The sequence below is a fragment of the Mirounga angustirostris genome, unplaced genomic scaffold, assembly GCF_029215605.1.
Source record: "Mirounga angustirostris isolate CCGP_5_RB_7025 unplaced genomic scaffold, mMirAng1.0.hap1 SCAF_5, whole genome shotgun sequence".
Lineage (NCBI taxonomy): Eukaryota > Metazoa > Chordata > Mammalia > Carnivora > Phocidae > Mirounga > Mirounga angustirostris.
The window spans coordinates 95,272,273-95,298,192 of NW_026991713.1; the positions used below are offsets into that span (position 1 = coordinate 95,272,273).

Genomic DNA, 25,920 nt, shown 5'->3' on the forward strand with positions numbered 1-25,920 from the left:
GTCCTGTTTAATAAGTATTTTGCTTACTTTCTACACTATAATTCTCATAAATTACAATGTTTTATTTCTAATTTGTTTCTGTGGTCTTTTTCTACAGAAAACTGGCATATTACTGGAAGGATCTGGACTGTAAGACCAGTATATGAGACCACTATTGGTCCTTCAAAATTGAGGGGTCCTAAACAAACTTGCTTTATTTGTCTTAGTTTGGAGGAATTCAAGAAACTTGACCTCCAATTACCTGGGGTGATGTTCCTACAATCAATCAAAATAAGAAATGATGAGGGGGCCTAGGTTCTTTGGCATGACCCCAGCTAGGGACCAAAAGGCATATGCACATGAGTAGGTAAAATAGTCATTGAGTGGAGAAGTAACATTTCTAGGATCCTTGACATGGCAGCCCCAAGCACTGTGGTTCTAAAATATGCTGGTGAAGTCCTAATGGGGGCTACGGTTCAGTTGGGAGGATATAAGAATTCAAGGGATGAGAGTAAGGTGAAAATTTGGAAAGAAATTGGTACGTTTGAAGAGGCTTTATGTGAAATGGTTGTGTCTCCTTTACCTGAATATATTTATAGGAATGGATATTGCATCTGACTGGGAAATGTTTCCCCTACTTAGCATTGTAAAACAGAAGGCATACAAATCCACCCTTCCACCCATATTGATTGGATACACGAGTGGACTAAAATAGTACTTTTTAGAGATTTTATTTTTTATTTATTTGACAGACAGAGGCACAGCAGAAGAGGGCACAAACAGGGGGTGTATGAGAGGGAGAAGCAGGCTTCCTGCCAAGCAGGGAGCTTTACGCGGGGCTCGATCCCAGGACACTGAGATCATAACCTGAGCCGAAGGCAGACGCTTAATGACTGAGCCACCCAGGTGCCCCTAAAATAGTACTTTTTAAATAAAGATTGAATGATTGATTGATTTTTTTTTTTTTAAGATTTTATTGATTTATTTGACAGAGAGAGACACAGCGAGAGAGGGAACACAAGCAGGGGGAGTGGGAGAGGGAGAAGGAGAAGCAGGCTTCCTGCCGAACAGGGAGCCCGATGCGGGGCTCGATCCCAGGACCCTGGGATCATGACCTGAGCCGAAGGCAGACGCTTAACGACTGAGCCACCCAGGCGCCCCAGATTGATTGATTTTTGAGAGAGAGATAGAGAGGAGCATGAGTGGAAGGGGCAGAGTAAGAGGGAAAGAAAATCTCAAGCAGACTCTGTGCTGAGCGTGGAGTCCATCTCAGGACTTGATCTCATGACCCCAATCTCAGGACCTGGGCATAAAGCAAGATTCTGATGCTTAAGTTACTGTGCCACCCAGGCACTCCTAAAATAGTATTTTAGGTTTGTTTTTTTTTAAGGTTTTTAATTTATTTTTTTTGAGAGAGAGAATGAGAGCACAGAGGGAGAGGCAGAGGGAGCAGACTCCCCACTAAGCAGAGAGTCCAATGTGGGGCTCGATCCCAGGACCAAGGTCATGACCTGAGCTGAAGGCAGAAGCTTAACCAGCTGAGCTACCCAGGCACCCCTAAAATAGTATTTTATTTATTTATTTATTTTTATTTGTTAACATATAATGTACTATTTGTCTCAGGGGTACAGGTCTGTGATTCATCAGTCTTATACAATTCACAGCGCTCATACCCTCCCCAATGTCCATCACCCAGCCACCCCAACCCTCCCACCCACCTCCACTCCAGCAACCATCAGTTTGTTTCCTGAGATGAAGAGTCTCTCATGGTTTGTCTCCCTCTCTGGTTTCGTCTTGTTTCATTTTTCCCTCTCTTTCCCTATGATCCTCTGTCTTGTTTCTCAAATTCCTCATATCAGTGAGATCATATGATAATTGTCTTTCTCTGATTGACTTATTTTGCCTAGCTAATACCCTCTAGTTCCATCCATGTCATTGCAAATGGCAACATTTCACTTTTTGATGGCTGCATAATATTCCAGTGTGTGTGTGTGTGTGTGTGTGTATCACATCTTCTTTATCCATTCATCTGTTGATGGACATTTAGGCTCTTTCCATAGTTTGGCTATTGTAGACATTGCTGCTATAAACATTGGGGTGCAGGTGCCCCTTCAGATCACTACATTTGTATCTTTGGGGTAAATACCCAGTAGTGCAATTGCTGGGTTGTAGGGTAGCTTAAAATAGAATTTTATTTTATTTATTTTTAAAGATTTTATTTATTTGACAGAGAGAGACACAGCGAGAGAGGGAACACAAGTAGGGGGAGTGGGAGAGGGAGAAGCAGGCTTCCCGCCGAGCAGGGAGCCCGATGCGGGGCTCGATCCCAGGACGCTGGGATCATGACCTGAGCTGAAGGCAGACACTTAACGACTGAGCCACCCAGGGGCCCCTAAAATAGTATTTTAAAGAGTTCCTTACATAAAATATTGCTGAGATACTCTTGCAGTGATGGCATTTATTCCAGTGTTTTAATTTCCAGGTTCTATTAAACCTATTTTTCAATACTAAAGATGCCATTTGCAATAAGCACCAATAAAAAATGATATGAAATATCTGCTAAGTATTTTATTTGAGAAGTTCTATGAATAAAACTATAAAACTCTTCTGAGGGGGCAGCCTGGGTGGCTCAGTTGGTTAAGCATCTGACTCGATTTAGGCTCAGGTCATCATCTCAGGGTCCTGGGATCAAGCCCCAAGTTGGGCTCCCTGCTCCTTGCTCCGTGTAGAGTCTGCTTCAGATTCTCTCTCTCCCCCTCTGCCCCTCCCCTTGTTTGCACTCTCTTTCTCAAATAAATAAAATCTTAAAAAACAAAACAAAACCCAAAACTCTTCTGAGGAATATACAGGTAGGAAAACTTAATATTGTAAAAATGTTAGTGCCCCTCAAATGAATTTATATTCAATGTTATCCCAATTAAAATACTAGAAGGATGGGTTTCTTTTTGGAAGTTGAAAAAATTAATCTGGAAAATTCCAAAAATGGAAAATGAGAAGGGAGTAGCCCAGCAGATATTTTTGAAATATGTAAGCAATTTGGTGCTGCAGAAAAAATAGATCAATGGGACAAAGATGGCCCAAAATAGCCCCAAGTACATATGAAAATTTAATATACAGTAAATTTGGTATTTCAAATCAAAGAAGAAAAGGTGGATTGTTGAATAAATGATATTGGCTAGGTATTGAGGAAAAAAACACAAAGATGAATCCTTATTTCACAGCATACCCACAAATAAACCCATAGAAATCAAAGATTTGAACATAAATGAAAGCTATAAAATTACTAGAAGAAACATTGATAAATATTTTTAATATTTAATACTTACAATACTGGGATGAAAAAGTCTTTTTTAAAGAAGGAATTAATACACAAAGTTTATAAAGGAAAAGATTTTTAAATTTGATTAATAATTTTAAAAAATATATAGATTTAAAAATATATGACAAACAGGGGCGCCGGGGTGGCTCAGTCGGCTAGGTGTCTGCCTTCAGCTCAGGTCATGATCCCAGGGTCCTGGGATTGAGCCCAGCATCGGGCTCACTGCTCGGTAGGAAGCCTGCTTCTCCCTCTCCCACTCCCCCTGCTTGTGTTCCCTCTCTCGCTGTGTCTCTCTCTGTCAAATAAATAAAATCTTTAAAAAATATATATATATATGACAAACAAAATGTTAATTTCTTTCATATACAGAGAAGGAGAGTCCATGGTAAAGAATTTGAGTATGCAGGTTTTTTATCTGCTTAACCTATGGTTAATTGAAATTGACATGTTGATGGGTGCCTGGGTGGCTCAGTCGTTAAGCGTCTGTCTTCGGCTCAGGTCATGATCCCAGGGTCCTGGGATGGAGCCCCACGTCAGGCTCCTTGCTCAGCGGGAAGCCTGCTTCTCCCTCTCCCTCTCCCCCTGCTTGTGTTCCCTCTCTCGCTGTGTCTATCTCTGTCAAATAAATAAAATCTTTAAAAAAAAAAAAAAGTTCCAAAACCTTAAAAAAAAAAAAATTGACATGTTGAATTCTCCAACTGTTACGGTTGATTTGCTAATTTTATCAGTTTTGCTTTATATATATATATATATATATATATTTTTTTTTAAAGAGTTTATTTATTTGTCAGAGAGACAGTACAAGCAGGGGGAGCGGCAGGCAGATTGTGAGGGAGAAGCAGGCTCCCCCCTGAGCAAGGAGCCCGATGTGGGGCTCGATCCCAGGACCCTGGGATCATGACCTGAGCCTCCTGAGCAGATGCTTAACTGAGTGAGCCACCCAGGTGTCCCTGCTTTATATATTTTGATATCATTTTATTTGGTTTATACATATTTAAAACTTATATGTTCATGTGAATTGGGTCTTTTGTCTTAATGAAGTGATCTTCCTCTAATCTTCATTATGATTTTGGTCTTAAGGTCTATTTTGATTATCAAGATAGGTTAAATAACTCCCTCTTTTTTTTTTTTTTTTTTTTAAGATTTTATTTTTAAGTATCTCTGTACCCAACGTGGGGCTTAAACTCACAACCCCAAGATCAAGGGTCCCATGCTCCACGGACTGAGCCAGCCTGGTGCCCCTAAATAACTCTCTTTTAATTAAAGTTTGCCTGGCATATATTTTTTGATTCTTTTTCTTGTGGGTTTCCAGATTTTAGACTTGAGGTACATCTCTCATTAAAGCCGCATGGCTGTTTGCACATTCTTCCAGCCCCACTGGTGCCAAGCTGTAGTCACCTCTTACCTGGATAACTGCAGCAGCTTCTAACTGTACCTCTACATCTATCCTTGCCTAAATTTAGGGCAGAATTTCTTTTAGGTATATGACTAAGGATGGAATTATTGGGACATTAAGTAGTTGTATCTTACCAGTTACCTTTTGCTCATACAGCCCCCAACTTCAGTAGCTTAAAATAACAATTATTATTATTATTATTAAAAGATTTATTTATTTGACAGAGAGAGACACAGCGAGAGAGGGAACACAAACAGGGGGAGTGGGAGAGGGAGAAGCAGGCTTCCCGAGGAGCGGGGAGCCTTATGAGGGGCTCGATCCCAGGATCCTGGATCATGACCCGAGCCAAAGGCAGACGCTTAACGACTGAGCCACCCAGGTGCCCCTAAAATAACAATTATTTATTATCACTCCTGTATCTGTGAATAGGCTAGGAGGGCCCAGTAGATCCAGGCTGGGTTTGGCTAAGCCTCAAGCTACAGATCGAGCTGACTGAGGCTTCTCTCTGAGGTTTGGACTAAGATATCTCTGCCTGTTTATTTTGGAGGCCTGTCTAAGGTTGCAGCCGTTACCCAGGGAAGTTCTTTCCTGGCAATGGCAGATATGCCAGAGGGCAAATGGTAATGGCATGATCTCTTAAGGCCTGGGCTCAGAACTGACACAGTACTTCTTCTGCCTTATTTTATTGGCCAAGTCATATCATATGGCTGAATCTAAAGCTAAAGGGAAGCATAAAAAAATAAAAAATAAATAAATAGGGGCACCCGGGTGGCTCAGTCGTTAAGCGTCTGCCTTCGGCTCAGGTCATGATCCCAGGGTCCTGGGATTGAGCCCCACGTCGGGCTCCCTGCTTGGCAGGAAGCCTGCTTCTCCCTCTCCCACTCCCCCTGCTTGTGTTCCCTCTCTCACTGTGCCTATCTCTGTCAAATAAATAAATAAAAATCTTTTATAAAAGGAAGGAAGGAAGGAAAGAGAGAAAGAAAGAAAGAAAGAAAGAAAGAAAGAAAGAAAGAAAGAAAGAAAGAAAGAAAGAAAGAAAGAAAGAAAAAGAAAGAAAGAAAGAAAAAATGGGTGCCTGGCTGGCTCAGTGGAAGTACCTGCAACTCTTGATCTCAAGCTCAGGCCCCAAGTTGGGTGTAGAGAATATAAACAAACAAACAAATAAATGGAAGCAGACCCCTCTCTGTTAGTATAAGGAACTTATCTTAGTCTGTTTGGGTTGCTATAACAAAAATACCATACTAGGTGACTTATAAACAATAGGACTTTATTTCTCACCGTTCTGGAGGCTGGGAGGTCCAAGATCAAGCCACCAGCAGCGTCAGTATCTGATGAGAGCCAGCTTCCTGGTGCATGGACTGCCACCTTTTTGCTGTAATCTCACATAAGGGAAGGAGCAAGAAAGCTTTGGAGGTGAGGAGCCTCTGTAAGGGCACTAATCCCATTCAGGAGAGCTCCACCCTCATGACTGAATCTTTTCCCAAAGGCCACAGCTCCTGATGCCATCACTGTGGGGGTTAGGAGTTCAACATATGAATTTGGGGTGGGGGGACACAAACACTCAGACCATAACAAAACTACAAAACCACTTGGCAGACAGCATGGAATTGGGGGCAGGGTGGGGTGGATGAAGAACTGGGGCTATGCACATTCACCTTTCCTAGAAAGCCACTGCTATCTAAAGTGGTGGTACAGTTTTATACTCTTCCTAGCAGTTAAGACAGTTCCCATTTTTGCATTCTCACCCACAGTTGGTGTTTACAGATATATAAAGTTTTGCCAGTCTAGTAGGCATGAACAACAAAAAATAGATGACTTAAACTGAGTCAAATTAAAACCATCTTAACTGCTATACTGTGAGTGTTTGTGTCCCCCTATATTTACATGTTAAAATCCTAACACCAAATGTGACAGTTATTAGTTGTCGGGTCTTTGGGAGATGATAAAGTCTTGAGGGCAGAGCCCTCATGAATGAGATTAATGCTCTTATAAAAGGAGTCCAATGGGGTGCCTGGGTGGCTCAGTCATTAAGCATCTGCCTTCGGCTCAGGTTATGATCCCAGGGTCCTGGGATCGAGCCCTGCATCGGGCTCCCCACTCTGCGGGAAGCCTGCTTCTCCCTCTCCCACTCCCCCTGCTTGTGTTCCCTCTCTCACTGTGTCTCTCTCTGTCAAATAAATAAATAAAATCTTAAAAAAAAAAAGAAGTTACCATATGACCCAGCACGTCCTCTCCTAGATACATTACCCAAGAAAAATGAAAACATACGTTCACACAAAAACATTTGTTCACAAATGTTCATAAGCAGCATTATTCACAATAATCCCAAATTGGCAACAACCCATATAGCCATAAACAGCTGAACGGATAAACAAAATGTGGTATGTCCACACCAGGCAATATTTGGCCATAAAAAAGGAGTCGAGTACTAAATAAATGCTATAATATGAATGAACCTTGAAAACATTCTAATTTGTATGAAGCCAGTCTCAAAAGATCACATATTATATGATTCAATTTATATGAAATTTTAAATATAGGCAAATCTATAGAGAAGAAGAAAGTAGATAAATGGTTGCCTAGAACTAAGAGGAGGAAAATCAAAGAGGGTGGGGACACGAAAGGGGACTGACTTCTAAGGGGTACAAGTTTCTTTCTAAGGTGATTTCAGTAGTGGTTGAACAAATCTGTGAAAATCACTGAATTGTATCCTTTTTTTTTTTTTAAAGATTTTATTTATTTATTTGACAGAGAAAGAGACGGTGAGAGAAGGAACACAAGCAGGGGGAGTGGGAGAGGGAGAAGCAGGCCTCCCACGGAGCAGGGAGCCTGATGCAGTGCTCCATCCCAGGACCCTGGGATCATGACCTGAGCCGAAGGCAGACGCTCAACGACTGAGCCACCCTGGCGCCCCGAATTGTACCTTTTCAATGGGTGAACTTTATAATATATAAATTATGTTTTAAGAAACTGGCTTAAAAAACTGTTTAATAAAACAAAAATGAGGGGTACCTGGGTGGCTCAATCAGACTCGTGACTTTGGCTCAGTTCATGATCTCAGGGTCATGAGATATAACCCCAGGTTGGGCTCTTCACTCAGTAGGGTGTCTGCTTTTCTCCCTCTCCATCTCCCTCTACCTCTCCCTACCCCATCCCACCCTCAGAGGCACATTCTCTCTCTCTAAAATAAATAAATCTTTTAAAAAAGTTAAATAAATTTGAAACATCCTTAATGGATTATTAGGCAGATATCCAACATAATTCAATAGGTAGATATTTTATTTGTATTTCCCTAAGGATTAATGATGCTGAATTTCTTTTTATGTGCTTATTGGCCATTTGTATACCTTCTTTAGTGAAATGTTTATTGAAGTCTTTGCCTGTGTTTTAATTGGATCACTTGAGTTTTAATTTTTTATCACTTTTATTGCATTATAAAAGTTCTTTAAACAGTCCAGATAGGAATCTCTTACCAGATTTATGATTTGCAAAACCCATTCTGTAGGTTGTTTTTTCCCTTTCTTGATAATGTGCTTTGAAGCACAAAAGTTTTTAATTTTGTTTGTGGGCTTGTAAAATAGTATAACCACTATGGAAAATAGTATGGAGGTGCCCCCAAAGTTTTAAAATACAACAGTGTATGATCCAGCAACCCCAGTTATGATATATATCCAAAAGAATTGAAAACAGGTTCTTGAAGAGATTTTTGCATACCCACGTTCATTAGCAGCACTATTCACAAAAGCCAGTAAGTGGAAGTAACCCAAATATCCATCAATGGATCAATAGATAAACAGAATGTGGTATATATATCCGAGAGAATATTATTCAGCCTTAAAAAGGAAGGGAATTCTATCATATCCTACATCATGGATGAACTGTGAGGACATTATGCTAAGTGACATAAGCCAGGCACAAAAAGACAAATACTGTATGATTCTACTTGTATGAGGTATCTAAAGTAATAGAATACAGGGTGCCTGGGCGGCTCAGTGGGTTAAGCATCTGACTCTTTTCTTTCTTTTCTTTTTTTTTAAACTTTATTTATTTATTTGACAGAGAGAGACACAGCAAGAGAGGGAACACAAGCAGAGGGAGCGGGAGAGGGAGAAGCAGGCTTCCCCGCGGAGCAGGGAGCCAGACCGGGCTCGATCCCAGGACCCAAGCCGAAGGCAGACCCTTAACAACTGAGCTATCCAGGCGCCACATATGGTAACTATTTTACTTATAAACTCTACTTTTATTTATTTTGTCTTGTTTCTTCATCAAAACATGTTCTTTTCAAAATAGTTTTCCTCTGATACATACAAACGGTTCACAGATAAGGAAATGCAAAGAGCTCCTAACATGCAAAAAAATGCTCAATGTCATAATACAATGTAAACTTAGAAGTATAGGATCCCGGGGCGCCTGGGTGGCTCAGTCGTTAAGCGTCTGCCTTCGGCTCAGGTCATGATCCTGGGATCCTGGGATCGAGTCCCGCATCGGGCTCCCTGCTCGGCAGGAAGCCTGCCTCTCCCTCTCCCACTCCCCCTGCTTGTGTTCCTGCTCTAGCTATCTCTCTCTCTGTCAAATAAATAAATAAAATCTTAAAAAAAAAAAAAAGTATAGGATCCCTTTCTCACTTCAGATTGATAAAGATTAAATACTTGTTGGGGTGCCTGAGTGGCTAAGTGAGTCAGGGGTCTGCCTTCAGCCCAGGTCATGATCTCAGGGTCCGGGGATGGAGCAGCCGTGGCCCTGCCGCCGCCCACCCCCCAGCAGGAGCCTGCTTCTCCCTCTACCTCTGCCTCTCTCCCCGCCCATGCTCTCTCTTCTCAAATAAATAAATAAAATCTTAAAAAAAAAAAAAATTAGGGCGCCTGGGTGGCTCAGTTGGTTAAGCGACTGCCTTCGGCTCAGGTCATGATCCCGGAGTCCTGGGATCGAGTCCCGCATCGGGCTCCCTGCTCGGCAGGGAGTCTGCTTCTCCCTCTGACCCTCTTCCCTCTCATGCTCTCTGTCTCTCATTCTCTCTCTCGCAAATAAATAAAATCTTAAAAAAAAAAAAAATTAAACACCTTTGGGACGCCTGGGTGGCTCAGCCGGTTAAGCGTCTGCCTTCAGCTCAGGTCAGGATCCCGGGGTCCTGGGATCGAGCCCCACATCGGGCTCCCTGCTCGGCGGGAAGCCTGCTTCTCCCTCTGCCTGCCACTCCCCCTGTTTGTGCTTTCTCTGCCTCTCCTTAATAAATACATAAAATCTTTTTAAAAAAAAGATTAAACACCTTTTAATAAAATATTTTGGTAAATATATGTAGAAACTGGCACCCTTACACCTTATTGGCTACTTTATTCCAGTTCTTGAGTATAAAGAGACAGAGGTACCATGCCAGCTCCAGTTTTGCCAATTCATTCATTGGTCTCAATTTCCTCATTAAAAAAAAATGAGATTTGGATTTAATTTCTGAAATATATCTCATGTAACTCACATGACTCAGGTTTATCAATTGAGTCACTAAGCCGAGAGTAATCCAGGAAAGGTAGTTAAATTCACTTCATAATAAGACAGGTGAGAAATACCTGCATTGGAAGGTTTGCTGGGTTATGACCTGGACTAGAACCAGGTTTACAGTTCTGGGTTATGACCTGGTTAGAACCAGAAATCATTTTGAGGATCTTGAACAAAACGCAACACAGATGACCGGTTTGCGGCCGTCCACGCCTGCGCAGTGAACGCGCGGCCGAAGCCCCGCCTCCCGCCGGGTCTGCGGTTTCCCCGACGCCAGGCGGGCCTCCAGCTGCGCCGCAGGGGAGGGCGGGGCGGAAGGGCGGAGGAAGTGGGCGGGGCGTCCGTAGGGCCACGCCTGGGGCTGGAGAGGCTCAGGCCGGAAACCTGCGTGCTCGGTGCCCGCTGCGGGCAGCTGTCACGGAGGGAGCGGGGCGGCGACACGAAGGAGGAAGGTGGGCGCTTGGCGCGACCGTGGTCGCAGCTGTGCCACCACAACCAGGGCCCGGATCCAGGACACAGACTTGATACGAGGTGATTCGTTGGGGTCACTCTGGTAGTCGACACTCAAGGAGTTCTCCATGGTGATAGGATGGCGTAGGGAAGCCCCGGAACGGAGAGCCAGAGCTGGAGGACTGGGGCTCACCTGCGGCCTGGTCCCCACCTGCGGCCTGGTCCTCAGCATCTCGCAGCGCCAGGCTCCAGGCCCAGGGGCACTCCTTCTACCTCTCTCCTCCTCCCTTTCCCAGCCCTGGGCGGCGGCCACTAGCCCAACTTAAGCTGCAGCCATCCAGTTGGAACCTTGGCCGAAGGTTCGGCAACAAACACTTTACGCTCCAAAAAAAAAAAAAAAAAAGTGGTACGTTTCAACTTGAATTTTATCGAAAGCACAGGTAGGCTTTGGGAGGTGTGGAAAGAGTAAATTCTCCCAGCCCGGGACCACTTCAGCCAGCCAGCCACCTACCTAACATTTATTGTGCCAGTTACTGATTTTTTGCCTCTCGGCTCCAAATTCATCCTTCAGTACCTTTTGGTAATGGATGGAATTCCTTTAAATCATTTCTTCTTCTTCTTCTTTTTTTTTTTTTTAAGATTTTATTTATTCATTTGCGACACAGAGAGAGAGAGAGAGCATGAGCAGTGGGAGAGGGAGAAGCAGGCTTCCCGCTGAGCCAGGAGCCCGATGTGGGGCTCGATCCCAGGACCCCAGGATCATGACCCGAGCCGAAGGCAGACGCCCAACCATCTGAGCCACCCAGGCACCCCTAAATCATTTCTTCTGAAGAGTGTTAAGCACAGTGAAGTTTTCTCAGTAGATGGTGCTGTCAGGATACTGTAGGAAGAAGGGGGCGTGTCCTGCTGTTTCCAACGGCCACACCATAGATGACAAAGCATCTGGTGGCACCCTGCCCCGGTCATGCACCCAGAATGCATGCTCCATCAGTCACCTCACAGCCCCAGCCCATGTTTGGCAATCACCTCCCACAAGGCCCCAAGTACTGTGCCCCTCTCCCCCCAATATTGGTGCCCCGACTGCCTCTGTACACTCACATAGCTGGCCACCAGCTGTGGCTCACCTGCACTTGTCTCCTGCTCCTCAGGCCACACCAGCTCTGGCTTGTGCAATCCAGCAAATTTCTCTGCTGTCCGGTAGACTGCAACTATGCCTTTTCCAATAAGATCTGAACCTCAGGGGCACCTGGGTGGCTCAGTCGGTAAAGCGTCTGCCTTCGGCTGGGGTCATGATCTTGGGGTCCTGGGATTAAGCCCTGCATTGGGCCCCCTGCTCAGGAGGAGCCTGCCTCTCCCTCTCCTTCTGCTGCTTGCACTCTCTCTCACTCTCTCTCCCTCTCAAATAAATAAAATCTTTTTTTTTAAGATTTTATTTATTTATTTGAGAGAGAGAGAGTGAGAGAGAGAGCACAAGAGGGGGTAGGGTTAGAGGGAGAAGCAGACTCCCTGCCGAGCAGGGAGCCCGATGTGGGACTCGATCCCGGGACTCCGGGATCATGACCTGAGCCGAAGGCAGTCACTTAACCAACTGAGCCACCCAGGCGCCCTCAAATAAATAAAATCTTAAAAAAAAAAAAAAGAGAAGAAAAAGAACTGAGCCTCATCTTTGGGGAGATGGCCTCTCTTCCAAGTGTGTCTCTCCTTGGATAATCTCCCTCAGCTCTAGGATACCATATTGAGTTCTCCTATCTATTATTTATTTTCCTTTTTTTAAAAATTAAACACAATTTTTTTAAAGTAGGCTCCATGCCCAATGTAGGGCTCGAAACCATAACCCCAAGATCAAGAATCGCTTGTTCCACTGACTGGGTCAGCCAGGTGCCCCTCCTATTATTTTTTACTTACTCTTATTATAGCTTGATCTTTTTTTTTTTTTTTAAAGTAATCTCTACATCCAATGTGGGGCTCAAACTCACAACCCCAAGATCAAGAGTCACAAGCTCTTCTGACTGAGCCAGCCAGCACCCCAGCTTGACATTCTTTATGTTTCACTTTCTCTGTTTAAACCATTGTGTAGTTTCTGTCTTCTGATAGGAACCAGGACAGACATCAATTGTATGTCCAGCAGTGTTCGAGGCAGGAGTGAGACAGACAAGGTACTTGCTTTTTTTTTTTTTTTTAAGATTTATTTATTTGAGAGCAAGAATGAGAGAGAGAGAGAGAGAGCATGAGAGGGGGAGGGTCAGAGGGAGAAGCAGATTTCCCGCCGTGCAGGGAGCCCGATGCGGGACTCAATCCTGGGACTCCAGGATCATGACCTGAGCCGAAGGCAGTCGCTTAACCAACTGAGCCACCCAGGCGCCCCCAAGGTACTTGCTTTTGAGCTTATATTCTACAGAGGTTGTTAACTTAAGACCTAACTCACAAGATAGACTGAGCCATACAAAATTTTGAGGCAGAATATTCTAAACACAAGGGGACAAGTGCAAAGAACCTATTGATAATGAACTTGATATATTTGAGAAACAGAAGGCCCATTGGGGCTAGACTTCTGTGAGCAAAGAGTAATGAAAGATGAAGTTGAAGATGCAAACCTTTTAGGTAAAGTAACCAGAAGATATTTTTAGAGGGGTTTTGATAATGAATGAAAGCAGTGTACTCTAAGTTACACCAGGGTAATAGGATGTCAGCTGGGATGTATGGTCACCGAATTTACAGGCCACAGTAAAGGAGTCTGGATGCTATTTTAAGTGTGACAAGATGTAATCGGGAGGCTTTAAGCAGGGGAGTGACATGATCTTTTTGACTACTCTGGTTATTGGAGAATGGATTAAAAGAAAGCAAAGATGGAAAAAGGGATCTAATATCCCCAGAATTGTGGAGAATATGGTGCAGTCACCAAGCTCTTTCAGGACGTTCAGGGTTTCATTGTCATTCCTAACATAAGAGTACCAGTGTGAAGATTGTTTGCCCGTAAGGAAGGCTTTATGGAGCTCATGCCTGGGCTAAATAGAAATAAAAAGTAGCCGCTTTTGGCTTTCAGCTCGGGGAGGAAAAGGTGCAACTTTCTTCGGTCATCCCGAATCCAGGTTCATCCGACATCAGCCGCCTCCGCCACGCCACCTAAGTTCGACCCTAACGAGATCAAAGTCGTGTACCTGAGGTGCACCGGTGGCGAAGTCGGTGCCATGACTGCCCTGGCCCCGAAGATCGGCCCCCTGGGTCTGTCTCCAAAAAAGGTTGGTGATGACGTCGCCATGGCAACTGGTGATTGGAAAGGGTCTAAGGATTACAGTGAAACTGACCATTCAGAACAGACAGGCCCAGATAGAAGTGGTACCTTCTGCCTCTGCCCTGATGATCAAAGCCCTCAAGGAACCACAAGAGACAGAAAGAAGCAGAAAACATTAAGCATAATGGAAATATCACTTTTGATGAGATTGTCAATATTGCCCGACAGATGCGACACCGATCTTTAGCCAGAGAACTCTCTGGAACCATTAAAGAAATCCTGGGGCCTGCCCAGTCTGTGGGCTGCAATATTGATGGCCGCCACCCTCATGACATCATAGATGACATCAACGGTGGTGCGGTGGAATGCCCCACTAGTTAACTACAAAGGAAAATGTTTCAATAAAAGATCATTTGACAACCAAAAAAAAAAAAAAAAGTAGCCATTCAAATAGCTTTAGTAGGGATAGGGAAACGTAGGGGAGGGAATAAAAGAAGTCCATAAATGTAAAGTCCATAAATGAAGGCATGAAGGTGTTAACAAGTGATGAAGTGGGTGTGGGTGTTTTCTTGTCTATATGGGAGCTAAGAAATGATAAACTAAAAAGATAACAGGGACCTTGTCCTGGGGTGGGGTGTTTGTGTGATCGGTAGGGGGCTTAAGTTTTATTTTCTGTAGTTGACTGGAAGCTACTGAAGGATCTTTTTTTTTTTTTTTTTTAAAGATTTTATTTATTTATTCATGAGAGACAGAGAGAGAGAGGCAGAGGGAGAAGCAGGCTCCCAAGGAGCAGGGAGCCCGATGTGGGACTCTATCCCAGGATGCTGGGATCATGACCTGAGCCAAAGGCAGATGCTCAACCATCTGAGCTACCCAGGCACCCAGCTACTGAAGGATCTTAAGTAGGATGGTGATATAAATGTATTATGGGGGCACCTAGCTGGCTCAGTTGGAGGGACGTGCAACTCGACCTTGGGGTTGTAGGTTCCAGCCCTACATTGGGTGTAGAGATTACTCAAAAATAAAATCTTAAATACATGTAATATGGATATCCTGACATCAGCACAGGATGAATTTCAGAGAGCAAAGACCAGAGGGGAAAGGAAGAGAAAAGAATTCTCACTGGGGAAAGAAAGCAACACACTAAGGCTGTTCATCTCATCTGCATCATGAACAAGTACCACTGTTTTTGTATGCATTAGACTCTTAGGAAGCTTACTCCAGGTAACAGGTACAGAGTGGCCAAACCAGGATTTAAAAGCTGATTTTGTTGTTACAGGAAGGACAAAAAAAAAAAAAACCAAAAACCCCAAACCAAAAACAGCAAGCCCATGATGTCATATGTACATTCAGAATTTTATTTCAAAACAAAGAACCACAGTAACATTAATAGAAAATCCATTTGGAAATATTCACAATCTGGTCACTGAGAAATGGGAAAACTTCCACACAGCATTACTGCCAACCCACTGGTTTTGAGGAGCCAGAAGTCGAGGTGCAGTTAAAGTCACCTGTTGAACCAAGCCCCATTTCATATAAGCTGTTTTTTTCCCCAAAACGCTCAGTGACCAGGGGGAACAGTGAGAACTGGTGACTAAAATACTGTCATAGGCAAGGGTTTGGCTAAAGGGTCTGAAGTATGTAAGCACCAAGGAAAGGGTGATCAAGCAACATATGGAAGAAGGAAGACAGAGTAGGTGTCATGGGGCCCAATCTCCATTTATAAAAATACTGGGAAACTAGATGATTGTACGGGTGTCCAAGACCTGGGGCAAGTGTACATCCCTCCACCTCATCTGGCTCTCTCAAATGCTCCAGAATTAGAAGTCTTCAGTTTGTTTCTTACCCCTTAAAAGAAAGGCTCCTTCTCCCCTACGACTCCCCTCCAAGAGGCCACATGTTCTGATCTCACATTTTCCTTTCATACTGCCATTGTCTGGGTCTAGAGGGAGGCAGAGTCCTCCACCCTCACCATCAATCTCAAGATTTAAGGAGTTCTCCCCCCAACTGTCCAACAAGGAAAGGTAGCCAGATGCGTCTGAACTCTGAAGTCTGGAATAAAACCGTAGATGCAAATTCCACCCAGCGGATACAGTGTTATTTATATACATAGAGATGAGTTGGAACACATTCTATTCAAAAAGGGGCTGTAGGTACATAAAGGACACAAGTTACCAGTCATCTACTTCCACCCAGAGCAAAGTGACAGTGCACATACATTCATACTCTCTCAAGTGTGGGCTACACTGCACATTTACTCATTATCCCAAACGTATGGTCCCCTAAGGGCACTTGACGTCACACTATGCAAATATGGTAACAGAACAAGCATGCGATGACCCTTAGCAACAACATACTTCAACTAGATAATCGTTCAGGAAAAATCCTCTCCCAGAGCTGAGGTTACAAATTCCAAGTTAGTTTATGAACATTCTTCTCTGAATTCTTTTAAAGCTATGGCTTAAAATATCAACAACTAAAATCTCCTAAAGAACAAATGGAGAAATACAGAACCTCTACCAAGAACCACTGTTTTGGCTTGCTCATTTGGAAGGTTCTCCCACCAGGCAGGTATTAGGAATACTTTAACCCCCACCCCTCACAATGAGTCCACCATAAGGGGAAGAAGTTGTTTTGTCCAGTGAGGGGAGAAAGAATATCTAGAAATAACCTTCCCTTCTCTGGACTCCAGCCAAAATTAGAACCCATCAACCACCATTAGCTATAATGCCCATCCTAATAACCCTAGATTTCAAGTAACACTACATATAATGTTAAACAAAGAAAAAAGTTCTAAAAGTAACCAGTAGCTTCTTAATACAGGCACATCACTTTTCTGAGAAATTAAACTTGAGAGTTTCCACCTGAAGGTTAAGAGGCAACGTGCAAACTTCACACACCCCATCACGTACCCTCTGAGAACACGTTATACTTCTCCCTGAAACTTCCCCTTATTGCACCTCGACCTCTCCAGTATCAAATCTTCTACCCTAGAACCTCTCTTCAAGCGCCTCCCTCTATCCTCAATTTCCTTCTGTTTTCATTTGGTAAAATTATTTTACGCTTAAAAAAATAAATATTTATGCAATAAAACCAGAAGATAAAATAAATAAAACTCAAGTTAATTTGCTCTGCAGAGCTGTATGGAAGCGAGGAAGGTGGTCTTATTTAATCCCTCTCTGCCGTCCACACTCATATAGATCTGCTTCCTGGTAAGTCTGGGGTCGGGGAAACTGCACCTCACTCTTACTCCCCTCCCCTATTGGCCCTGATGAGGCCCTATTAGAACCCAAGGGAGGAAGAGACGACAATGCTGTCAGATGGCAAGTGGCCAATTCCTCCTGAAATGAAGGTAGGTTGGCTTGGTCTCTCCTAAACAGAAGAGAATGTCCAAGAAATGAAATGTTTCGAAAGCCATTGAAGATACAACTAACTCCTGCACTGGGTTCCTCTGAGTGCTCATGGAGTGTGTGGGAAGAGAAAGGAATCAAGTAGCAGCATTCAGAAACAGTCCTGGGTTATAAGCTGATGAGGTCTCTCCCTCATCTGGGGAGAGGTTGCTTTTCCGTGTTGGGAGGGAGGCGGGAAGGAGGCATGGCTTAGACGGTGGCGGTTTCCTTCACGGGCTGGATGCTGTTCATCTCCACGATGGGGCCTTTCTCAGCTCTGTTACCCTCCCGAGCCTGTGCTTCGAAGGCTTGTGTGATTTCCTCAAAAGTCCTGCCACGAGTCTCAGGGACTTTGAAGAAGGTGAAGACCAAGAAGACAATGAGGAAGCCGGTGAAGATGATAAAAACATAGGCTCCTAAATAGAACTAGTGAAAAGATACAGAAAAAGGAGTGTCAGTGTAAATTCCGGTCATTGCCAAACCCCTTCCCTTCCCATCCATTTCTAGGAGGCTTCGGGACACAACCCTTCCACATTTAACAAGAACATGTAGTCTTCCTCGGTATTTTTTTTTAAAAGATTTTATTTATTTATTTGACAGAGACACAGTGAGAGAGGGAACACAAGCAGGGGGAGCGGGAGAGGGAGAAACAGGCCTCCTGTGGAGCAGGGAGCCCGATGTAGGGCTCGATCCCGGGACCCTGGATCATGACATGACCTGAGCCAAAAGCAGACACCTAACGACTGAGCACCCAGGCGCCTCTTCCTCGGATGTTTATGATGCCATTGCTCACTTACTATATTTCCCTGCAATTCTGCGTCATTCCTTTCCCTATTCATTAAAGATCCCTGCTTCCAAATACCTATTGAGTATTTTAGGACTTTTTTTTTTCCTTTATTTTATTTATTTGTCAGAGATAGAGCACAAGCAGGGGGAGAAGCAGGCTCCCCGCTGAACAAGGAGCCACACGTGGGGCTTGATCCCAGGACCCTGGGATCAAGACTTGAGCTGAAGGCAGACGCTTAACCGACTGAGCCACCCGGGCGCCCCTAGGACTTTTGATGATTATTTTTAAAATCCAGGTTTCTGAAAGACTCATAGAAATAGGAAATGCATTCTAGAAGTTCACTGCAAGTACCTTTATTTAAGGAACCAGCTCCAGGTCATTTTATAATAGGACCTACACCTCACTCATTCATTAACATCCTATAATTATTCGTGAGCCTTTAAGGTCATGAAGTCACTAATTCAAATTGTGGATTTTATATGTTGGTCTGGAATCCTTTGGGATTCATCTCGATCATTGTATCTAGGCAAAACTATGCCTGTAATCACCTCAGACCAGTGGTCTTTTAAAAGTTCCCAGTTGTGGGGTACCTGGCTGCCTCAGTCAGTAGAACATGTGACTCCTGATCTCCTCCAGGTCTTGAGTTTGAGCCCCATGTTGGGGGTAGAGTTTACTTTAAAAAAATAAAAGTTGCCAGTTTTGCCCTCCTGCTTCAATCTTTTTTTTGCTACCATTCCTTCTTTTTCTATATGCCATTGAAAATGAGAAAAAAAATCTGGTTTAAAACACTTGATATCTGGGGCGCCTGAGTGGCTTAGTTGGTTGAGCATCCAACTCTTGGTTTCGGCTCAGGAGATCAAGCCCTGGGTCAGATTCCATGCTTAGCGCAATGTCTGCTTGAGATTCCCTCTCTCCCTCTTCCTCTGCTCCTCCCCCTCCCACATTCAATCTCTCTAAAATAAGTAAAATCTTAAAAAAAAAAAAACCCACAAAAACAAACCCCACTTGATATCTAATCCTCTGTGGTGTTAGTTACCAAATTTTAAACCTGTCGGCTTAAGTGAGCTGGTTTCGAGATGGGCTCGGTTGAGTTTTGTTTGAATTTACTTACTGCAGCTGAAGGGAAGAGGAGCCCAACCAGGAAGTTGGAGGTCCAGTTGGAACAACCAGCTACTGCCATTGCAGCTGGGCGGGGTCCTTGGCTGAAGAGTTCGGCCACAATAAACCAGGGAATGGGGCCTGGGCCAATTTCAAAGAAGGCCACAAAGACCAAGACAGCCCCGATACAAACAAAGCTCATCCACTTATAGTCATCCTAAATTAGGAAGGAACAAAGGAAAGTTAGTAGTCAAGACATCTCGACCTGGATAGATCTAGCCTCCCAGCTATGAGGACTGACTGATAATGAAAAGCTCCCTGTCTGGGGTACAATGGAGTTCTTTGACTTAGAGTCAAAAGCCCTGGGTTTTTGAATTCTAGCCTTGTGCTCACACGTGTCATTTTGCACTAAGATCATTTCATCACCCGTAAAATGGGAATAATTACCTCAAGATTACTTGAAGAATTAAATTACATAAGGTATTTTACAAGCTGTATGTTATATAGATGTAAGAATTACATCAGTTTAATTACTTATCTCTGAGGATTCACTTTTCTTAAAACTCTGGGCATGTGACTTTATGGATCTCCATCTCACCTTTCCCACCCATGTCAGAGTCACCTGTAACCTCTTCTCTCTCCTTCCCCTCTCTTTCCTTCACTTAAAGAGCACTCACCTTTAGTAACAATGAGATGGTCATAAAGATGGAACAAACAGCCATCCCTCCAAGGCCAGTCATATGTAGAGTCCTCCTCCCTACCCTTTCCACCAGAAACAGCTAAAAGAAGAATAATATAACATAAAATTTCTGCTTTCCCTTTCATGAAAACACTGTATGAACTACCTGAATCTGCCTTACCAATAGCAGGATACTTGGTATAGTCACACATCCCCTTTTAGTTGAGTTTCAAGCATCCTACAAATCTTTTATACCTCCCTCTTTCTCACCCACTTCGTATTTGCTTGGAGAGAGTGAAGACTACTTATACCCATCATTCAATAGCTCTTCTTCCCCAAAGAAGAACGAAACAACCACAAAGATTTAAATGATGGTAGGGGGGGAGATGGAAGGACACAAAACTGATCTTTGAACATGTGTAGGAAGAATGCCCCTCCCCCTGCCCCCAAACTATCACACCATCCAACTTACAGAGACAACAGTGAAGATGGTATTAACAACACCCGCGCCGATGGTGGCATAGATTGGCTCCTGAACACCTGCATCTTTGAAGATTCCTGTTGAATAATAGAACACCTAATAGGAAACAAAAGATGTTGCAATTCTGAAACAGCAGCTATGCACCGCAGTTAAAGAGAACCCTCAGAAAAATACACTCAAAGTCCCAGGAGGTTAAGGAGTCCTTTCGGGGTTTTTTGGTTCAATCAGTGTCTTTTCTGCAAAGAAATCATCTTCTCTATCTTATCTCTTTCTTAGTTCTCAATTCTAGCTACTTGTTTCCATTTCTCCTTCAATGTTTATTCCTCCTGTTCATTGAAGTCTCCTCCTTATATTTATTCTATTAACTTAGATATAATGATTAAGCTTTTTTGGTTTGTTTTAAAGTTTGGTGGTGGTTTTTTTTTTTAAGTAATCTCTACACCCAACATGGGGCTGGAACTCAAGACCCCAAGATCAAGAGTCACATGATCTTCCAACAAAGCCAGCCAGTAGTAGGTTCCTCAATTAAGCTTCTTCAATGGACAATTCCTCTAACCCTTAAAACAGTGATAGGCACACACTGATATCCTAATTTGACAGTGAAGCCAACTGAGGAGTAACCTCAGCTTGCTCTCGTTATTAGAAACAGAACTTGGGCTGGAATCCCTAGCCCTTGGTCCTTTCCAAGTGTTTCAGGAAATGACACTGGCTATCATTTTAATTTAATATGTACTATTAAGTAAGCTACTGTTTATACTATTTTTTATTATTTGCTGGTCAGCATGCTGAAATGTAGGGTTGCTACAGCTACCACAGTTAAAGAGATGTCAAAATACTGAACTCAGACCTCAAGGTAACAAGAGAACAGGATCTAGATCATCATGACCCAACCTAGATCAGGTTTGGGTCAAGAGTTTATTATTTCATCCAGAGTGTTTGCCTCTAGAGTTGTATTCATCAGACTTTTTGATGAATATACGTGTCTACTCTGGGTTACGTTCTCAAGAAACAGCTCTCCAAATACCTACAACCTCAGACAGAAACGATGTATATTTGTGTTTTCTAAAATAGGACTAATAAGGCTGTACTTTTTTTTTTTTTTTAATTTTTTTATTGTAAATTTTTTTTTTTTTTTTTAAGATTTTACTTATTTATTTGACAGAGACAGAGACAGCGAGAGCAGGAACACAAGCAGGGGGAGTGGGAGAGGGAGAAGCAGGCTTCCTGCTGAGCCGGGAGCCCGATGTGGGACTCGATCCCAGGACACTGGGATTATGACCTGAGCCGAAGGCAGTCGCTTAACCAACTGAGCCACCCAGGCGCCCTGTACTTTTTTTTTTTAAAGATTATTTTTGGGGTGCCTGTGCTGCTCAGTTGGTTAAGCATCTGCCTTTGGCTCAGGTCATGATCCCGGGGTCCTGGGATAGAGCCCCACATTGGGCTCCCTGTTTAATGAGGAGTCTGCTTCTCCCTCTCCTTCTGCCCCCACCCCCGCTCATGTTCTGTCTCAAATGAATAAATAAGATTTTTTATTTTTAAGTAATCCCTACACCCAATGTGGGGATTGAACTCACAACCTCAAGATCAAGAGTCACATGCTCTATTGACTAAGTCAGCTAGGCACCCCAGTGATTTTTTTTTTTAATTTTATTTTTTTATAAATTTTTATTTTACTTTATTTATTTGTCAGAGAGAGAGCACACAAGGGGGGGGCAGAGGGAGAGGGAGAAGCAGACTCCCTGCTGAGCAGAAGTCCAATGTGGGGCTCGATCCCAGGACTCTGGGATCATGACCTGAGCCGAAGGCAGCCGCTTAACAGACTGAGCCACCCAGGCGTCCCCCACAGTGATTTTTAAAATGACAAAATTTGAAACTGGGATCCATCAAAATCATCTCAGCGGTTATTTTTCCTCCCAATTTCTGATATCACAGCTTCTAACCCTTTATGAAAAGCACTGCTATTTTCAAATACAAATAACCTTCTTGTGTGTTAGAGAGAAATGGCCAAGGACCAACTTACTATTTTGAGCATCAAGTAAGTGTGTTTGGCAAATGCTTTGCTACAGAATGATCTAATCATATTGATCAAGACTGAGGAGAGACCCTCTGGGCATGAATCGGAACAAGAGTGCTTCACATCCAAAAATTTTATCTTCAAATGGACAGAAGGTATAGAAATATCCTCTCTTACTACCACTAGGATCCAAAAGCTGGAAGGTAGTATCTGCCTTAGATAATAGAATTCAAGCTACCTGCCAAATGTCACCTTCCATTTTGCTCCCCACTTTCAACTATCAGAGTCACTATTCTGGTTGTAACTACACAGACAGAATAGTAAGGCCCGGTCTATCTGAAGTTCCCAGTGTATCCCCCAGACCTTTTGAATTCATTTCCTACTTATTCCCCAGGGCTTTACAATGATATTTTTTAGACTGTGAAGTCCTGGAAAAAAGCCACAGCATGTAAATTCTTGGATCTACTTTAGTTGTATGGCCTGCCTTATCACTGATGACATCAGATAACACTGATCAGATTTGTAAAAGACAACTGGAAATAAAAAATGAGTGGTCAGAAAGAGGATTAATGAAAAGTAGATAAATGTGTCATGTCCTACATACTGAAAGAAGTTTGAAAGAGGACAATGTTAACCCTAAGTTCCAAGACAAAAGGTGATGAATTTTTCGTTTTATTATTTATTTTCTTATTTTCCCACATGGGAAACACGTACTGCAGACAAAATTTTAAAGAAATAAATAAAAACAGGCGTACCCGCTTGGCTCAGTAGGAAGAGCATGCGACTTTTGATCTCGGGGTTGTGAGTCCAAGCCCCAGATTGCAGTGTAGAGATTATGTAAATAAACTTAAAATACAAAACCAAGTCAAAACCTGGATAATCAGTATTTCTGGAGTGGCTGCTGCGTGGCAAGCATCATGGGGACTCTGCAGGTTTAAGGAGGTGAGCAGGCGTCCTCACTCAGACCCTCGGGGAGGTGTGTGAAGTGTGTGCGGGACCCCCTGGGACACAGAGTAGCTACTCACAGCATTGATTCCAGACAGCTGCTGGGACAGCTGGAGCATGATGGAAATCATAATGGGCTGCTGGTAGCTGCGTGATCTGAAGAGCTCCACTACCGTGGCTTGCTTCTCTTGTGCCATCCTCGTGCTCTCATCTTTCATCTCCTGGATGTCCTGAGTCACGTCCTGGGTGCCCCACAATCGCTGGAGGACTGGTCAAACAGACATACAAACAAAGGATAAAGATAAGGAGCTGTCCCAACTTCATTTTCCCTATAACACAGCTGGGAAGAAGCCACACGCAGATGAGCCCTGGATATGGCTCATCAATTAGCATCTGTGCCTTAACCTGCTTCTCACTCCACTCTTTAGGGGTGGAAAGTTTCTGACTCCAGAGCAATCAGGAAAATCTCCAGCTTGGGTCCAGAGGGGCCAGAAAAGGAACGGACAAAACACAGATCCAAAGCCCTCATCCTGAAACAAGCCACAATCCCAAAATTCCTACAGCGAAGGTGTGAAGGATACTCACTCTCCCTAGCATTTTCCTCCTCCTTTCTGTTGATGAGCAAAAATCTAGGACTCTCGGGGCAAAACGGAAGGGCTGCACTTTGCAGGACAGCTGGAATGATGGTGAAGCCCAAAAGCAGGGGCCAAAGCTCTTCAGTCCCCATGATGACTTTCAAACCAAAGATCTAGAAACCAGATAAAGATGATACTTTATAAAGCCCATACTTTATATAAGCCACAAGTCAGTTAAAAAAAAATTCAGGGTGCCTGGGTGGCTCAGTCGGTTATGCATCTGCCGTTGGCTCAGGTTATGATCCCAGGGTCCTAGGATCCAGTCCACACTGGGCTCTCTGCTCAGCAGGGAGTCTGCTTCTCCCTCCGCCCCAGCCCTCCTCCCCTTATGCGCACGCTCTCTCTCTTGCAAAAATAAATCAGAAAAAAATTTCAGAAAATCATCCACTCTTTTACCACAGGAAAAGATAAATTCTGTTTCTTCTCCTTTCTCTACCCTGCCTGCTTCTTTAGCCACCTGTGCGCTATAGTAATAATAATACCTGAAACTTACATATAGTTGAACATACGTCAGATATTCCTGAGAGCTTTATCTATGTTGTTAACTTATTTAATGAGCCAAGAAACTAACAAGCATTAAGTATGAGTTCTAGAGTACCTGAGCCACCAGGATCCCGATGACGATGCCCAGCTGGTTGAGAGTGCCAAAGGCCCCCCGTAGGTCAGTGGGAGAGACCTCTCCAATGTACATGGGCACAAAACCTGTGCAGAGGCCGCAGAAGAGGCCAATAACCAACCGGCCCAGGATCAGCATTTCAACTGACTCGGCTATTTTGCAGAACCCCATAAGGCAGCCACCAGCGACAGCCAAGAGGTTGACAATGAGCATTGAATTGCGCCTGAAAAGGTTAAAAGACAAGAGAAGTTAGCAAAATAGGCCAGGCCGGGACTTCTCTCTTTCCTTATCTCTCTACCCTTCTCCAGGCTCATATTATCTACTCTTCCGGTTTTAAGTTTTCCTCTTTCTGTTATCAGAACATTTCTAGTTGGGGTAAGATCAATGGTTCTCACACCTCTGTAGGCATAAAACTCACCTAGAGAACTTGTTTAAGATTCTTTTAATTCCCAGCAGTAGCCAGGATTGTAGCAAGCACAAAGGCCAGTGGTTCTCAAAGTTGTCCACAAACTAACAGCATCAGCTAGAAATCGGCAAGAAATTAAAACTGTCCCACCCCACCCCAATTTACTAAATCATTAGGTTTGACTTTGGGATGGAGCCCAGCAATCTGTTCCCAAAAGCCGTCCGGGTGATCTGATTCTAGCTAAGGTCCGAGAACCACCGCCCTGGGCAATTCTCATACAGCTGGTCCACGAACACACTCAAGAGAAATTTCTGGACCCGTGCTGAAATTTTTATGCTTCTTACTGCATTTTGTTGTAATATAGTTGCTTAGATGGCACCAACATACTAATGAGAACAGATTTCAGACAAAAGTTTTCTACGCCCAAAAAGGTAGACAGCTTCAGCTCTCCGGCTCTCAGCTAGCCTGTGGTGAAGGCCATTTACAGTAAGTATTGATAGCCAGTATAAAATAATAAATTACCGCATCTATGTGTTAAACGTGGGAGGCAAAGCCACGGAAACAACTAGAGGAAGACGGAAGTAAGAGATTAACAGTGAAAAATTACTGCAGATGTTTGGAAGATACTTCTGGGACTCTGCCCTTGGGTGGCCTGCTGGAATTACCCGGGGAGTTCTGAAACGCTGGTACTTTTTTTTTTTTAATTATGTTATGTTAATCACCGTACATTATATCATTAGTTTTTGATGTGGTATTCCATGATTCATTATTTGCATATAACACCCAGTGCTCCATGCAGAACGTGCCCTCTTTAATACCCATCCCCAGGCTAACCCATCCTCCCACCTCCCTCCCCCTCTAGAACCCTCAGTTTCTCAAGAGTCCATCATCTCTCATGGTTCATCTCCCCTTCCTATTCCCCCCCTTTATTCTTCCCCTCCTTTTATCTTCTTCTTTTTTTTTAAAGATTTTTTTTTTTTTTTTTTGAGACAGAGAGAATGAGA

General features: G+C 43.5%; 1 protein-coding gene and 1 pseudogene across 5 annotated transcripts in view; one reads left to right on the forward strand and one right to left on the reverse strand.

Moving 5' to 3' along the window:
• The first annotated feature begins 393 nt into the window (after nucleotides 1-393).
• LOC123840134 (large ribosomal subunit protein uL11-like) lies at nucleotides 394-14,298 on the forward strand (annotated as a pseudogene).
• A 905-nt stretch (nucleotides 14,299-15,203) lies between these two features.
• The window catches only part of LOC123843994 (solute carrier family 2, facilitated glucose transporter member 3), a 91,495-nt gene continuing 80,778 nt past the window's right edge, over nucleotides 15,204-25,920 (reverse strand). For all 5 annotated transcript variants that reach the window (XM_064591611.1, XM_064591614.1, XM_064591613.1 and 2 more), the window contains 7 exons: nucleotides 24,493-24,733; nucleotides 23,845-24,007; nucleotides 23,340-23,527; nucleotides 20,292-20,396; nucleotides 19,818-19,919; nucleotides 19,154-19,357; nucleotides 15,204-17,681 (listed from right to left, as the gene is read on the reverse strand). In XM_064591611.1, the coding sequence (XP_064447681.1) occupies nucleotides 17,466-17,681; nucleotides 19,154-19,357; nucleotides 19,818-19,919; nucleotides 20,292-20,396; nucleotides 23,340-23,527; nucleotides 23,845-24,007; nucleotides 24,493-24,733 (1,219 nt within the window). In that variant the 3' untranslated portion in view covers nucleotides 15,204-17,465. The remainder of the gene's footprint in view (nucleotides 17,682-19,153; nucleotides 19,358-19,817; nucleotides 19,920-20,291; nucleotides 20,397-23,339; nucleotides 23,528-23,844; nucleotides 24,008-24,492; nucleotides 24,734-25,920) is intronic.